The sequence below is a fragment of the Hibiscus syriacus genome, unplaced genomic scaffold (assembly GCF_006381635.1).
Source record: "Hibiscus syriacus cultivar Baekdansim isolate YM2019G1 unplaced genomic scaffold, ASM638163v2 tig00111273_pilon, whole genome shotgun sequence".
NCBI lineage: Eukaryota > Viridiplantae > Streptophyta > Magnoliopsida > Malvales > Malvaceae > Hibiscus > Hibiscus syriacus.
Window position 1 is genome coordinate 1,495,754 of NW_024063040.1, and position 18,297 is coordinate 1,514,050.

General features: G+C 33.1%; 1 protein-coding gene and 1 pseudogene across 1 annotated transcript; both read right to left on the reverse strand.

The window, feature by feature from the left end:
• Window positions 1-1,744: 1,744 nt before the first annotated feature.
• On the reverse strand, window positions 1,745-3,157 carry LOC120157497 (protein DOWNSTREAM OF FLC-like). Its single transcript, XM_039168601.1, has 2 exons — window positions 2,932-3,157; window positions 1,745-2,222 (listed from the first exon to the last, which is right to left on the reverse strand). The coding sequence occupies exons 1-2, from the start codon at window positions 3,083-3,085 to the stop codon at window positions 1,894-1,896; spliced, it is 483 nt and encodes a 160-aa protein (XP_039024532.1). The 5' UTR covers window positions 3,086-3,157; the 3' UTR covers window positions 1,745-1,893.
• Window positions 3,158-9,492: 6,335 nt separating this feature from the next.
• On the reverse strand, window positions 9,493-13,792 carry LOC120157692 (annotated as a pseudogene).
• Window positions 13,793-18,297: the final 4,505 nt, after the last annotated feature.

Consider the following 18,297-nt stretch of genomic DNA (forward strand, 5'->3'; position numbering starts at 1 on the left):
ATAAAATTATTTAGTTTTTTATATTTTTAATGTTTAATGAACAATAATTTGATATAAAAAATTCAAAAGACGACTTATGTTAACAAATTAATATATTTGTATAGGGGATCAAATATAGAAAACTTAAGGACCTGAAAAAGTTAATAATTTGCATTTATAAAATTAATTTTAATTTTAAAATTTAGACTGATTTATTTTTAAAACCTAGCATCTACGAAATATAGATAATTAAATTTGTTTAATAAAATTTGTTTATGGAATTAACAATAAACTCGAATTTTGTACTCAACATTTAGGAATAACTTTTTTTTTATATTTACACAGTTGTTTGTAGATTTTTAAATATTTCTTAAAAATTACATATATTTATTTTATAAAATATTTAGAAATTTATAATATTTTTAATTTATTTTTATTCTTATATTTTTTATGTTAAAAGAAATCAAATTGCATATAAACTACCTAAGAGGCAAAGACGCATGTGATATTTATAAATTTATAATTCAATTTTTTAAAATTATTCAAATAGAATAATTCGGTTTGAATTTAAAAATTAAAAAATTCAAATAATTTAAAAAATCAAATAACTGAATTATACGCATGTGATATTATTTCTTTGTTAATTTTTTTTTATAAATTCGGGTGTATACAAAGCAACATTTATTCAAAAACTCTCAACTATTTAATAATTTTCCTATCATTTTTATTCTTTTTAACTTTTCAGTCTGTTGTTGTTCGATTTTATTATTTTCAATTATATTTTGATGTATTTATAATAATATTTTTTCTTTATTTTTTTTCAAAGGTATCATGGCTATCAAAGTTTTTTTTGGCTCCTTATGCAGCTTCCATTGATCTTCTTCTTAGTTTGTAGGCCTATGAGATTTCTTAGTTGTTCTTTTTCCTTATATTTGATTTCTTCGTTCGTTTGTATATGATATTCTGTTGGCTTTCAAATATATATGTCGGTTAGTGTTTGTTTTGAAAATCTCCCTCTTCTCATGATGTCATCTCATGGTCGTATTTTTCTTTGTTTGGGTCATGATATCTTTTCGACGACTTCTCTTTCTTCCTTAAGTTTTTCTCATGACGATAAGATGAGACAACAATTAAGGAGATTAATTTTGCATTCATCCACTTCAAAAACTCTTTCGGTTCTCCTCTTCTATGTCTGGTGCTAAAGAACGTCGTAGTGATTTATTTATGTATGTCATTGTTTGATATTCTTCTGATGATGTCTTTAATAATTAATATAATGAACATATTTGTTTCAAAAAAATTAGAATATTTATTTTTATGTAATAAATAATTAAAATTAATATAAATTAAATAAAGTTTAATACAAAAATAAGTGTCTAAATAATATCTTAAAAAACATTTTAGTGCCTAAATAAAGTTAAAAATAGGTGTATACAATTTTCTCTGTTACATTTTTAAATGTCACTGTTAAAAAATTATTAAGTGACACATGTTACGCTTATATTTTTTTAAATAAAATATTTAAAAAAAATTAGACGCGACACATTACTTAATGATTTTTTTAACGATAAACATCTAAAAAAGTAACGAAGAAAACTTTATGCATCTATTTTTAGCTAAAAAATTCTTTAGATACCAAAATATTAATTTTGAGTATAATTTAGATACTTATTTTTATATTAAGCCAATAAGCTTTAAATAATTATGACTTTCTAATTTGAGAATAAAAAGTTGAATAAAAGCAAAATGACCAAACTAAAACCTATAAAAAAGACAAAACAAATAGAATATTTATATTAGAGTTCAAAGAAAACGAGTTTCCTCAAAACAGGGGAAACAAAGAAACACTTTTAATAACGGATAGCGGACAACACGTTCATATGTCGAGCAGTAAGCTACACATAATCACAACTTCTAGTTATCTTCCTCCAGCTGGTACAACTTCATAACTTCAGCACAACCAGCTTCGGGCTCGTCGGCCATGAATCCCATAGAGTTGGCGAAACGGGTGTTCGATGCAATGCCATTGAAATTGGTCAAGATCACACGAGCACGTTCACGTCCTGGCGTCATTTGAGCACACTCGGGCTGCGAGCTCTTCACAAGAAGAGCATCACATACCTCATCTAAATGATCCTCGGAGACACTGATCTTGTATTGTCCGGTTGAGTCCGTATATCCTTCCTTCTCGTACACAACTTCACCAGTCTTCCTGTCGGAACATACCACCTTAACCTTGGCACCTATAAAGCACATCATCAGTGAACTAAAATTCCAGAACTAAACGCAACAAATGTACCACTAATTGCCCTAAAAGGTAACATCATTTAGCCTTGTACTCTTATCTTCTTATAATTGAACCCAGATCCCAAAATGTCAACAGTTAATTAGACAATGAAAACATAGAAGTTCCATCCCCATAAGGCGCCATTCTTGGTTTAGTACAACTAATGTTACTCCAACTCTTCATTGGATGTAAAGTATTATGATACTCCAAATATATGAAGAAAAAAACTGAAAAATAGCAGTGTATGATACAATAAACCCATATCTAAACTCGCACTGAAATCTATGTGACATAAAATTATGAGCAACATAATTTTGAAACCAAACCCTTTTTTCCTTAAAAATTACAACATAGAATCAATCAATCTTCTCTCGGTTGTCAAAATTTAAGTAAAAAAAACTATAATTTGGCTATTGCTAGTCAACTTGACACTAAAAACTTTTAGGCTTTAGTAGTGAAAAGGATCAATTAACCACTAGCACAAAAATCATGGTTATTCCATTATCTTTATGTTCCAAACATAACCCTAATTTCTCTACACTCATGAAACCCAAAACTACAAGTTCGCAAACTAAAAAAAACAAAACAGATGGAACAATGTCAGCAACAAAACAAACAAAAACACAGAAAAAGGCATATAAAAATGGTAGGAATGGTGAAAGTACCAGGCATGTTTGTAGTCTTGGGTGTTTCAAAGCCAGCACGGCAATGGTCGCAGTAAATTTGACCTTGAACCATCAATGGATTCATCACCATCCGTGCAGCACTAACCAGAGATGGAACCACGCACAGAGCGATGAACAACAATACTTTCGCCATTTTTCGACCTTTTTCTTTTTGGAGGGTTTCCTCTAGAGAACGTGATGGAAGGGGTGGAGATTGAAAAACGATGGAGTGATATAAGCAAATTAAACAAAAAGGTTGGGAAAAAGAAAAGGGTAAACTTGGTAAACCGCGTCAGAAGAGCATATTCGTGTGCGGTGGAGATGATATGATAAAAGTTGCCGTTCTTGCATGGCGTCATGGGAAAGTAGGAGGGGTGGTGTCGATTTGGTAAATGGGTCGTTTGAGGGTGGTGATGTGGCGAGCTTATATTGGTAAATGTATAGAAGAGAGAAGATGGGGAGCGTAGAGGATTAAAGTGGGGACGATATTGATTGCTTCCGCAGCTGGCAAATAGAGGTCACATGGGCGGGGGTTGAGCATAGTTAACAAAAGCGTAGTGGGGGTTGGCATAAGCAATCACTTCTTTCATTATTTTCCTACCGCCAATCACGCTTTGTAAAGCAAAAGGAGTAATGAATTCACGGCAATTTTGGCCCAATTCCATATGAGAGCTAATTTTTTAGTTGGGTAAATTACAATGTTTTCTATTGAATTTTATTTTCTTTCCTAATTTACTTATTTTATTTTCATTTTTTTAATTTGCTCACTTTGTTGTTAACTTTTTAATGATGTTATGACATAACACAAGTATCAAAACAACGTCGTTTTGAAAAAAAACTCAAATATACACTAAAATAATGTTATTTTGAATCCTTTTCTTTATAGTTGGATGGACAAAATAAGATATAGAGTAAAATTCAATAAGGAACGGTGTAATTTACCCTTTATATTTTTCAACTATTTTATATTAAATAATAATAATAATAAATGACATGTCATCACAACGTTAGATTATTAATGGCAGAGTAAGCAGAATGATTCAATATGTAAAATTCAGTACACAAATTAAAAAAAATGAAAGTACGGTGAGTAAAATAGACGAGAAACTAAAATTCAATGTAGAATGGTATAATTTACCCCATTTAGTTTAATATGAGAACAGATTTTTTATTTAAAGAACTACGACATTTGATATAGTAACTTGGAACTCGTCACATGACATGACGAGTTCAAGTAAAATATATATTTTCTTGAAACTTGTCACTTCGATATTATAAAAAATAATTAAAAAATTATATTTTATTAGAACTTATCATCTAGACGTGACGAATTCAAATAAAAATATTATTTCAATAAACTCGTCATGTAATTATGACCAACTTGCCCTAATATTATAACTAGGGTTGTTTATTCGGTTAATTCGGTGGCCGATCGAACCGAATTACCATTAATCAAACTTTTTTTTCTTTAATCGTTAATCGAACCAAACTTTTTTCGAAAATATTAACCGAACCGAATAAATTTCGGTTAATTTTCGAATTAACTGAAATTTTTTAATTTATATAAAAATTAAATATTTTTTAATTCAAAAAAACAGTTTATAATTAATTTAAATAATATATAATTATAAAATAAAAATTTTATATAAATTTTTTAATTAATTAATATTGATTTAGGTTTAAAAGTTATTGAATCTTAAATTATTAATTGAGTTTTAAATGGTTTGGACAGAGCCCACATGTTATATATAATATATTTAATATTTTTTAATTAAAAAACATGTTAAAATTAATTTAAATAATATATAATTATAAAATAAAAATTTTATATAAATTTTTTAATTAATTAATATTGATTTAGGTTTAAAAGTTATTGGATCTTAAATTATTAATTAAATTTTAAATGGTTTGGACTGAGCCCATATATTATATATAATATATTTAATATTTAAAATTTAATTTTGGTTATTTCGGTTAATTAACTGATTTCGAGCCAAATTAACCGTTAACAGAATTCTAAAAAAAAAATTAACCGTTAACCGACCGAACTAATTCGATTCGGTCGGTTAACCGAATTAGTTCAAAAATTTAAACACCCCTAATTATAACATTGTGTAAATCTAAATTAACTTATAAGATAATCTAATCTGCTAAATTTTTCACTCGCCAGGCCTATTGGCCAAATTCACGCCTATAACACATACACATAATACTATGGAAAAAGGCAATCTTCGGCTTCCTTGCTCATATATTACATTGGAAAAATATAATTTCTCGTATAAGACTATTACCATATTATTTTCCGCTAAAAGGAAATACGAATAGTAATCTTAGAATCTTTAATTGAAGACTCCACGTAATCTTTGAGTCTTTAGTTTTCCCAAAGTTAAAAATGTATAGTTGTATTGAAATCTTTAACTGAAGACTCCATGTAATCTTGGAGTTTTTTAAAAGTATTTTAACAATAATAACCGAGATAAATTATTTTGAGAAATTTCTTTTTTAAAGACATTATCTTAACCATTATCCTGGCCATCTTCAAAGCACATGTTTCGCATGTAATATTTTTATTTAAGTACCTTTTTAGCATTTTTAATATACTATTTAATAATATACTACTGTAATAATCTTCAAAAAAAAATACTATTGTAATAATATCTATCGTATTTGTATTTTTTTTATAAAATTTATATATTCTTTTATAAAAAAGATTGTTGGATTAATCTTACAGACTCCAATCGAGAATAGGTAATACACAAAAATGATAAGAGGAAAGTGCTCCTATTACAACCAATGACGCATTTAGAAATTTAAGAATAAAATTTAAAATTTTAATATTTAAAAAAAAATAATGGGTATATATTTTAATTTTTATTTTATTACCACATTAAACAAAATTTAATCATTTTTTTAAAATAATAAGGATAAATTTGACCCCTATAAAAATTTAGTGCATCCACTCCTGACTACAACTACAAGTGGTGCAAGAGTAAGTACATGTCCCGGTTTGTCAGTGCTAGCAAGTGGTGCAAGAACAAGTACATGTCTTTATTTGTTGATTAATAATTTTTATCAACACAAATAGATTTTTGTCTCAAAATAAAATTTTAAGTGTCAAAATTCTCCTAAAAGATAATATGAGTTAAAATAACTATTTAATTAAATATTAGAGGTTTTTTATTTAAAACTAAAATATTAAGGGTTAAAATATTTCAAAAAAAAGACAAAGTAATTATATAATTTTTTAATATTATATCAATATTATGTATTTTCTTTTTCTCCTTTTCGGATAGTGTCAGTCATAAGTTTTTTAGAATTTTGCGATTGAAAAAGTAAAAGACGAATATTTGTATTAATTATCAGTTGATTTAGTGAGATTAATTGTTAGGTCATTTGAGTAAATTTAAAAATTTATATTGTGATATTGTGAATGGAGAAAATTGGATTGAGTAAACCAGAGTAAACCATTCATGTAATAAATTCTTATAAGATCTACTCCAAATTAACTTAATTTTATTTTTTTAATAGTATGTGGTGATTATATAGTAATATATTTTTTTAACCATTGACAACGAGCACATACCTTGTAGACACAACTGTTTGAACTCAAAACTTTAAAGGAGAATAACAATTCATTTAAGACTGCTCATTGAATTCAACTTACACAAAATAAGGACTGAAGCCATCCCTATTATTAACAAAGGGATTTCGAAAACCAGAGAATTATGGGAGGAATTGAGAGAACAAAATGCAAAGGTACCATGGCATAAAGTTATATGGTTTTCACTGCACATTCCCAAGCTGAGTATTATCTCATGGATGGCTATTCTTAACCGACTTCCTACTTGGGAAAGACTCTCTAAAATGGGTATTGTTTCTGATGATTTATGTTGCTTATGTCGAGAGTTGACTGAAACTAAAAATCACCTGTTTATGGACTGTTCTTTTGCTACTTCTCTATGGAACTCTATCATGAGTCTTTCTAACATGTGCATCATGCATACTACCTGGGAAACAAGAATTGGATGGGCTTCTCAACATTGGAAAGGCAAATCACTCCTCACCACCATCCTGAAACTTTCATGGACAGCATACATTTACTTGATCTGGGATGAAAGAAATCGAAGGATCTTCAGGAAAGAATCAAGAACAATGGATCAAGTCTTAAAAGATATAAAAGACCTCGTTCGATTCAATCTCAGTGACAGAAACTTCAATAGGACTAACTATGTGAATATGAACTTATGTAATTATTGGGGTTTAAACTGATTTTTGTTGTAAGTAACTTTGTTTAAATCCCAATTGGGATGTTTTGATGTACCTTTTCATTGGATAAATAAAAATTTACTTATCCAAAAAAAAAACTTACACAAAATAACTTTTGAAAAGGTAAAAAGTATACATTTTATATTTAACCAAGAAACTAAAAGTGACAACTAAAAAATTCATCTTTTAGGGGCTAAAAGTGTAATATTCCATTTAATAAAGGGGGGCAAGAGTCCTATTTGTCCCTCCTTTGCTGGTTACGAAATTTCATAACTGAACAAATCGATTTAACAATGTACAAATTAGCTACAAAACTGAATTAATCACGAGGCCTAATATATCAGTTGATCCATAGACAAATATTTATTGAAGTTGGTATTTTAATTTATTTATTTTAAAACCTAAACTTGAAAATATTTCTCAAAATGGTATGCATGCCAAATATCATTTTAACAATTAAATTAAATTTTGACATCACATTAGTACATATCCAATGTTGACATAACATTAAGTATTACATGTCATAATTTGATTAATTATTTAAGTACAAAATTAGTTTGTCCATAATGACACGAATTTTCTTTTTTCTTTAATTCGCGTATGCACATAAACAATGAACATTTAATAAATTAAAGAAGGAAAAAAGAAGAAGAAAGTTTTGTGGATCCCATGAGTTGGTGTTCAAATGGAAATTTTGGTAGAATTAGAAACCTGGGGAGAAGGGATTGTATTAAAACTATCATCGGGAGGGATTTCGTTTTCGGCATCATAAAAGTTGGTATCATCATCAACATCTGTCGTCTCTTCTTCTTCTTCTTCTTCCTCCAACTTCTCTTTATATAAAGATCCGATCACGTAAGCCTCTACTAAAACAGCTACTCCCGCCATCGCCATTGATGATCTGATCGTAATAAAAAAGGGGGGGTTTCTCTTTGAGATCTGGAATTGGCATGCATACATGCATGAGTTTGGGAGAAATTTATAGATTTTTCTTCAACGTTGTTTTTTAGGGTTTGCTTTTTTCTTCAATGGCTACCCTCAAATGTCGATATTTATTATGGTATTTTCCTCTTCTTCTTTTTTATTAATTGTGTTGGTTTTGTCCATATGACATCTAAGTTGGACTTTCATCTTCATACATCTGCAAATGGGTCGGGCTGTGGTTCAGATTTCTTGGATTTCAGCAACCTTATGTCCAGACCAAGTACGCCCTGGTGGTTCTTTTTTCTAGGAAATTTTTATTGATATTTTCATATAATTTAATTTACATTTCCATAAAATTGTGATCTGGGACTCCAATTTGGAAAATGACGTCCACTCGTCCTGACCCATTAATAAACCTACAAGTAGGGGACAACATTGTGAAATGGCTTGTAGGTGCCCTACCCTAATTTCAAGTGGCAGATGCAACAATGGAATGTTTGATTTAAATAATGTCCCCAAAACCAACTAACAATGAATGACATCGTTCATGTCCCACTTCATTTGGTTTCATCCACAGAAATCACAGCACCAATCCCTATCGCTGTCCCTTAATGGACAGCAATGCCCATTCAACTGAACCCAGGCTGATATTTTTAGTATGAACCGGTTTATCTAAGTTGGACAATTAATTGAATTAAATTCCATATTGGTGCTGATATTAATGATAAATTTGATCATATGGGAAGATAATTGCTTAGAAGAAAATGTCAAAATTAAATAAGGGGGAGAGACAGACATAGTCCATGTCTGGACAACCATAATGTTTGATATGATTAAGCCTTTTTCCGGACATATGGCCACACACCCCTTTATGGACTTGAAGCATCATGGGACTCGTTAATATTTCATCAATCAATCTCATCCGTTTATTATATACATATATATATTTAAATTATTTAATTTAAATTAAAATGTTGACTTTTGACACGTGGTAGACATATTTGACAGCGCAAATTTATTTGGATGGTTAAAATACCCAAGTCTAGTCTTGTCTTGTGTGTTTGTGCCAAATTTGGTTTTGCCAAACATTTCTTTATTTTATCATTCCAATCTCTTTTAAATGTGAGAAAATAAAAATATATATATATATGATTATAATCCATCTTTCATGTTGTATTAAAACTATAATTTATAAAAAAAAATTAATTTTAGTTTTTATTATTCAAATTTTGTTATTAATGAAACTTTATTATTAAAATATATGCTTACTGAGATATGAAACCAATTATCCAACTAAAAGGGAGCCTTTCCAAGACCATCCAAAACAGCACTGAAGCATATGAGGGAAATACAGCCAATAGGAAAAAGACAAATGTCAGCATAAAGGCTTTTCATAGATATACATGAATATCTCACCCAAAAGAAAACTCCTGAGCTATTCCCATCCTTTTCTATAATGATAAGCTGTACACTTTCTCCTGCGTTTCTTCACAAAATGTCAACCCAGATTTCCCAACCAATGTATGATTACGATGATGGTGGGATGATCATCCAAATTTACCCATTCACAACACTTCGCCGGTCATCAAAATTCAGCCATCGCTGGATGGCTTCTTTAAGTGTGTCCTCCAAATCAGGAAAAACCGATGGCACTCTTTCGATGATGCAATCGACATCCAAAGTGACAAGAGGTCGGACATTTCAAGTCCAATTTGCCTTCTCATGATGTTCCTCCCCCTACCTCTCTTCAACAAAAATTCTTCCGATGAAATCCCGAAACCTCCTTGAATAGTGTCTTGGACCAACGGCTGATATTGAAGTAGGATCTGCTTGTAGGGATTTGTATGCGTGCTCTAACTTCTTGCTGATATCGTAATCTTGTAATATATCAATGATGCCGAAGTACAAGACTACTTCGCAAGCTTCACCACTACGAGAAAAGTGACCTGCTCCACCCTGTGTACTGATCAAAATCACTTCTTCTCACCATTCGTTCCGCTCTTGCCGGCATGTTTGCTCCTAATCTAATCAATGGTTTCCTGACAAAGCAAAATTAAACACCAAATCCGAATAAACTACTTGTTCATCCTCTAATCAATATATAAAGGGTTTTTTTTCAATACGAAATTACCCACACTAGAAAATTCAGTACCGAAAAGTTGGAATTTCATTCTAACTAACATGTTCATTCAAATCCAAGTGTTCCCCTCAAACATGTGTGTGAATGTCGGGAAAGGTATATAGCCGACACAAGAATGTTCATTTTTTTTTCCTGTTTTCATATCTCTATACCAATGTCCCTATATATGTCAAGACAGGTATAGAAATGAAGAGTCGGAGTAACATAGAAAATTCGATTCACGAAAAGGTATTGTATGCCATACAATTTTTCACAGAGAAGGAAAATCTACAAATAGTATGCCTAGGAAACCTTTGGCTATTATCTTGGATCATAAAGGACCATACTTGCCACATGCCCCACAAAAGAATTGTCGTACTCGAAATGATAACGACAAGATCATTCACGAAATGAGATAACATAACCATCAATTATTCCACTTCCATAGGAAGTGATCAAATTCGAATGTCGGCATATTCCATCACAGCAGAAGAAGACAACGCACCACCAACTTCAGAACACGATGGTTATAACACATAGAATCAACAGGTAACCAAGAAATTTTAAATCTAAGCATCGTTTGAACCACAAAAATAGAAAAAGCCAAACATACCTGCCAGCTAAAACCCGATCCATGTCTTGTAGCTCTGCTTGAAGGAATCTACAGCCCCGCATAAACTTTTCATTTTGATATGAATCCTTATTGCCTGCATAGGAAAGCTTAGTAATTTTAAATCTAAGCATCGTTAGAACCACAAAAATAGAAAAAGCCAAACATACCTGCCAGCTAAAACCCGATCCATGTCTTGTAGCTCTGCTTGAAGGAATCTACAGCCCCGCATAAACTTTTCATTTTGATATGAATCCTTATTGCCTGCATAGGAAAGCTTAGTCAAATTTGTATTCTTATTTCAACAGATATTCTCCATTCAAATTTCATCAAAACAGAATGCGTGATCCAACCAAAAGAATCCTTACTGGTTCGCAAGAGAAACGGTGATAATCCCATTTTATCACCTCTATTATCATCACGAAAGTGTAGTCCAACCAAAAGACTGTAGTCCATAATTCTCTCAGCCTCCAAGAACTCACAATCTAGGTCAATTTGCCTGAAACCATTTGGTTATACGAAAATAACGATAAATACAAGAAAGATGAATTGGTATAAGAAGAAGCGAGGAGCTGCAAGGGGAGGAATAAAAATGTTAAATAGCTTACTTCATAAGTTCCCCAAACCAATTTCTTTGGAGGCAAAACACAAAATTGAGATCCAAGTCTTTAAGGGTTGTTGTCTCATCAATTTCCTCTTCTGGCTTATCAGTTGAGCGACCATGGGATGATCCTTTAAGGTCAAACCGTCTATGGATTCGGTACTCAGAGCAGAAGAAGTTACCCATCACAATGAACCGGGTCTGGAATTTAACAATAATAATAGTTTTCAGGCAAGTGAGATGATTTAAGTTAATGAACAAAATGTTGAATACAGGTGTTCAGTTCTTTCCATTTAATTCAAACACATACCTTATGGCCACCAACAGGTTTGACACAGTGCACGCCGTAAAATTTTGTCACAAGGGAGTTGTCATACCTACAAACATGTTGGTAATAACTCGGAAGCATCCTTATAAGAACCTGACATTGATAATAAAACTTCAGATTCAGTCTAAGCAAAACAATGTTAAACTGAAGTCAAATGAGTGGAAACTAACCTTGACTTCAGATTTCTTTACTGTTTTTATCATGAATCTGTCATCTTGAGTAAGGTAAAAGAAGCTTCCACTCTTCCCTGGAGAAGAAAGCTCTCTGAGGGCATCATTGCCGCAAATAGCTAGCATGTAATCAGCAGGATTGACTTGGAATAGCTCCCTCAAATGTCTGAAACTCGGAAAAGGGAATCCAATCACCAAGATGGTGAAAAACAAGTGAAACGTGAACTATAGCCAAAAGTGACTTATAACAGAATCAACGTAAACTAGTATGCAATCAAGCTAGGCTCATAACTAAAGCTATCTTTATCCTCAAAAATTGCAGATATATATATATATAAACTCAAAACAAAAGGAACATACCGGAACACCACCGGACAATAATCCTTCCATCGGAACTCGGCCGATTGATGGGGTGGTGTAAGCTTCGATCCTTCAGTTGGAAACCTCGTCCAGAACTTCTCTTTTGGATCAAAATCCGTCGGCTTCAAATCCCGCAACAGCGAAGCATGCCTCCCAACAGAATACAAAGTAAATCAAACCCTCAAATTCAAAGATCAAAAACATATATATTTACTAAAAAGAAGGGGGAAAATTAACCTGATACCCAATTGTAAATGAAGCATTAAATCATAATTCTTATGGCCTTTAGAAATCAGTTGCCCTGGTTTCTTGATTTCCCCACTAAAACAACAAGGATTTCTTCTAAACCCCCTAACCCCATCTCTGTGAATCATCGAGGCTTCAACATTATCAATTATATCACAAGTAATATCTCCTTCTTCACCATCACCTTCCCATATGCAAATCCTCGGGAAATTTATGTTCCTTTCCCCTAAGCTTCCCCTTCCATCACAATGCTCTTTCCCGTCATTCCCGTTATACAGTATCCCGTTCAACTGTTGGACCTTCTTCATGTTATCTTCATTCCGAGCTCCGGCACAACAGCTTCCGTCTGGCCAATAGAAAACTCCGTCTCCTTTGGGGACTCCGTTTTCCCATTGCCCTTCGTACCGGTTTTTGTTCGCCCAAGTCAAGGTACCACAACCGGAGATAACGCCATTTTTCCATTCCCCGGTGTACTCGACCCCGTTACTCCAAACATAACGTCCGTACCCGTCTTGTAGGTCTTTCTTCCACGACCCTTCATAGTAATCCCCATTGGCATAACGTTTAAGGCCGTACCCATGTTTCCGATTGGAGATCCAAGACCCAAGATACGTCTCATCGTCGGATCCGATAAATGTCCCGACTCCTTCTATCCGACCCGACTTGAAATCCCCATCATAAGTGGCGCCCGACGGCCACGAGAACTTCCCTTTCCCCGAAGCTTTCCCGCGCCTCCACTCGCCTACATGCACCCATCTTTCCAGAGGTACTTTCCCGATCCATGAGGCGCGTTGCCGGAGAAGCTACCAGTGTATATATCGCCGTTGGGGAGAACTTTCTCGATGGCAGCATCCGCACCTGCGGCGGTAGCAGTCGTGGTGGGAGTCACGCGCCGGCTCCGATGGTTGTGAGACATAGGGGTAGTTACAGCAACCAAGAGGTGGTCTTTCTCGTCGTCGGATTTCTTCTTCTTGGTGTTAGAAACGACGTCGTTCTGTTCATTTAACAGTGTTTCGTGCATATTTGAACTCTCTACACTTTCCAACTCTTTGTTATAGCTTTTTCTACTATATGAATTTCTTGGTTTCCCTTCTGGACTTATTGCATTTGACAGACTGACCGAAAACAGAGCAGACGGGAAACGGCGCCGGCGTAGGGAATAATATTTTCCGGCGATAATTTTCTTTGTTTCTTTTTTGGTGGGGGTAGGGGTTGTTTTGCGGGAACGTTCTTTGGTTTCGAAGAAATGGAATTGGAATCCTTTTTTCCCCCCGAAGAGAATGTACTTGGAATCCTGCAAAGCAAAAGAGAGCAAAATAATAATAATAATAATAATAAATGAAAAGTAAAATATAAATTTTAGTAGCAAACAATGGATATAAAGGAAAAAATGACTGAAAATTGGAGAGCAAAGGTAAAGGTAAGTGAAGGTGATTGTTTCTGGAAATGTAGATTAATATACAATTAATATATGGTATTATCGGATATATTAAAAGATATTTGATAAATTTAGTTTAGTGTTACCGGAAATATCGAGTAATAATAATATAATAGGTGGAAATCATGAAGAAATATTAAAAAATTTGACAATCGGCAAATTTAGCTTGTCGGTTTGTGTCGATACTTTATAAAAATATATTGATCCATAACAATATAACAGGTAAAAAAATGACAAAACCGGTCTATAAATGACAAAACAGGTAAAGCGCTACTAGATATATTGAAAGTGTCGATACTTTATAAAAATGTATCGATACATAACAATATAACAGGTAAAAAAATGACAAAACAGGTAAAAGCGCTACGGGATATATTGAAAGTGTCGATACTTTATAAAATGTATCGATCCATAACAATATAACAGGTAAAAAAATGACAAAATCGGTCTATAAATGACAAAACAGGTAAAGCGTTACCAGATATATTGAAAGTGTCGATACTTTATAAAAATGTATCGATTCATAACAATATAACAGGTAAAAAATGACAAAAACCGGTCTATAAATGACAAAACAGGTAAAGCGCTACCAGATATGTTGATAGTGTCGATACTTTATTATAAGTAACGACACTTTTGGAATTTAAAAGAGAAGAAGTTATAGTACTAATAAAATGTCGATACTTTATAAAAATGTATCGATCCATAACAATATAACATGTAAAAATATGACAAAACCGGTAAAGAACTACTGGATATGTTGAAAGTGTCGATATTTTATTATAAGTATCGACACTTTTAGAATTTAAAAGAAAAGAAGTTATAGCACCAATAAAGTGTCGATACTTTATAAAAATGTATTGATCCATAACAATATAACAGGTAAAAATATAACAAAACCGGTAAAAAACTATCGGATATGTTGAAAGTGTCGATACTTTATTATAAGTATCGACACTTTTGGAATTTAAAAGAAAAGAAGTTATAGCGCCAATAAAGTGTCGATACTTTATAAAAATGTATCGATCCATAACAATATAACAGGTAAAAATATGATAAAATCGATCTCGAAATGACAAAATCAATAGTAAAAATGTATGCTTGTGTGATCATTTTTATTTCAGAATTTTTATTTTTTTAATACAAAAAGTTATATATTTTAAGCAAAACTCAGTAAGAAAAAAATAAAAACTTTGCAGTAACAAAATAATAACATTGGGAAACCCACCATGTTATCAGTTTCTCAAATAACAAAAACCCAGAAACAGACATCTCTCAACGCAAACTTATGATATACTCTTATTATATCGATAGGATAAAGTTAGGTCAGTTTTAGTTTTATTTTTTTGGTTAGGAATTTGTGTCAATGAAACTGTTGATTGAATAACTCAAACTGGTGCACGCATAAGTGTCGATTTAAAAAACATCGAAATCGATAATTATTATGTAACAGGTAAATTTACAATGTAACCGGTAAAAATATACTGGTTAATTAGCAAATAGGTTTACAATATGTGTCGATATTTTTTTCCTAAAATGAAAGCACAACGAGGTGCACGCATAAAGTGTCGATACATTTAAAATTGTATCAATCCCAAAAACATCAAAATCGATAATTATAATGTAATATGTAAATTTGTAATGTTACTGGTTTAAATATATCTGTTTAGTTAGAAAATATGTCAATATAAGCGCTACCTATTACATTATAGAGAAAATAACCTCAGTGACCAAAAATCCCATATAATATACGATTTTAACCAACTTTTTCCGGATTTGCCAAAATGACCAACAAAATCGCAATGCGATCGCTAATTCGCAACGCGATCTCCATTATCGCAAATACGCGTTGCATTTTCGCAATGCGATAGTTGAAAATCGCGTTGCGATGGTCTACAGTATCGTTGCAATTTTCCCAATTCGCAATGCGAATAAGTAAATCGCAACGCGAATTAGGAAATTCGCAATGCGAATTGGGAAATTCACAATGCGAATAAGTAAATCGCAACGCGAATTGAGAAAATCGCAATGCGATACTGACTATCGCAATGCGATAATAAAAAATCGCAACGAGATACTTACTTTCGCAACGCGATACTGACTTTCGCAACGCGATTTACTTAGCGCCATTCGTATTAACGCGTATTTTTTTTTTCAAATTCCAAACACGTATTTTTTCTTAATAAATCGGAAAATGAACCGTCCACAGTAATCGCACGCAACTCATAACCTCAAACCCAAACACACAACACTCAGTCCCATCTCCATCTTTCACTCTCTACGGCGAAATCCGTCCCCATCTCCGAAGATTTCCGTCCCCATCGCCGGCGAAATCCCTCACAACCATTCACAGTCAAAAATCCCTCACAATCATTCAGAAATGGAAAATCAACCTCCGAGGGTTAGTTTTTTTTATTTTTATTTTGAAATTTTTGCATTATTTTAGGTTTTTCATATTGAGATTGATGATAAGTTTACTGGTAATTTCAATAATAGATTAACCATTTCACTTAGATTTCTTATTAAATTCATTCGATTGCTGCCAATACTGCTAAACTGTTTAGCCTGTGAAGTTAGTATTTGTCTTTGTTTTGTCTTTTGGTTGAAGTAATGCAGAAGAAGAATAGTTTCGAGAATGAAAATCGCAAAGCGGAAATAACTATCGCAACGCGAAATAAAAATCGCAACGCGAAACCAAAATCGCATTGCGATTTTCATTTCGCGTTGCGATTTTCATTTCGCGTTGCGATTTTCATTTCGCGTTGCGATCTCTCGTCGCGATAGTCATTTCGCGTTGCGATTCTCTCATTGCGATAGTCATTTCCGCGTTGCAATCTCATTATCTCGTTGCGATTTTCATTTCAACCAAAAGACAAAACAGTGTTGCAAATTTTAGTTTCAAGAATAAACTACTATTTATGTTTATTGTTTGTTTTTGGTATATCTTGACAGTGTAATTTTTGGTATATCTAACTTGGTATGTTTATTGTTTTTTGTAGAAATTTTTTTCGGCTTCATTGACATTAAGGAATAAAGTTAGCCTAGCCACTACAATTGCTTTGAAGCTTTCACCTGCACAAAGAAAATTGTTTGAAGAAACCTGCTTCGGGCCATGGCTGAGAGTACAGCATCCGGGTGGAGATGCTAGTTTGACCCATTTGTGGCTTCAGACCATGACTAGCGATCTACCTGACAGTATACAACGTGGTGAGGAAGAGATATGGTTTCATTTTCCACGGCGTATACTTGTTTTGGGCGGAAGGAGTTCTGCTTAATCACTGGTCTACGATTCGGACACGATGTAGGCCGGTACACTCGTCATATCACCCGCCCATCATGGTTATCCAGGGTTTTTCCTGATGAGTCAATAGAGAAGCCGAACTTACACGTCGACGACATGAAGAAATTGTTTAATAAGAAAGATGGTTTTACTCGGATGAATGACGTCGATGTTGTCCGAGTATGCCTTCTACTACTTTTGTATGCCGGCTTTCTAGGCAGAGAGGCCAGACAACCTATTCCTCAGGAGCTATATTATTGGTAGAGGACCTAGATGCATGGAATCTGTTTCCGTGGGGTTCGTATATATGGAAAGCTACCTGGACTAAGTTGTCGTCTGCCTTTGATGACCGCAAAGTTTGCGGGGCGAGGGTCGAAATACACTTTGTCAGGCTTTGTTTGGGCCTTTAAGGTAAGAATTTCTATATAATGTTTTCAAAATTATAATTAATTATTTAACAATTACTAATGTTTGTTATTATATTGTTTGTAGATTTGGATATTCGAGGCTTTCCCCAGCATGCGGACATATGCATTAAAATCCTCAGATGATATTCCTAGGGCTATTTCCTGGAAGAGGAAACGTATGTTGGATTGGGAAGACTTAATACCATATGCGACAATAAATAATGTAAGTTAACACAAATACTATCATATATAAACAAGTTATTAATAGTAGACGTTTAACTTTGTTTTAGTTTTTATTATTAGGAGGCTAACACTCCATTAATGAGACTGACACCCACGGAGGCTGAGCTTGCCACTGATTGGTGGCAAGCTAGTCAGCGTTTTTTTGATGGCACGAATGATGAGCAGCCTCCACTTCCTCCACTTCGAGAGCCATCACCTCACCCAGAGCCATCACTTGATCGACCCGACTATACACCTCTACAACGAGAGCCATCACCTATCCCGTCACATCATCGAGTCTTCTCACCATCACCTCATGATAGGCGACCGACAAAGATGCCACGACTTCTATCTCCCTGTTCTCCCTCCACGGGATGAGTCAAGGGAGTTACGTG

Coding starts and splice junctions, on each gene's coding strand:
- LOC120157497 (XM_039168601.1), bottom strand. CDS start 3,085: ATGGCGAAAGTATTGTTGTTCATCGCTCTGTGCGTGGTTCCATCTCTG. Junction 2,223..2,931: donor CAAGACTACAAACATGCCTG/GTACTTTCACCA, acceptor TGTGCTTTATAG/GTGCCAAGGTTAAGGTGGTA.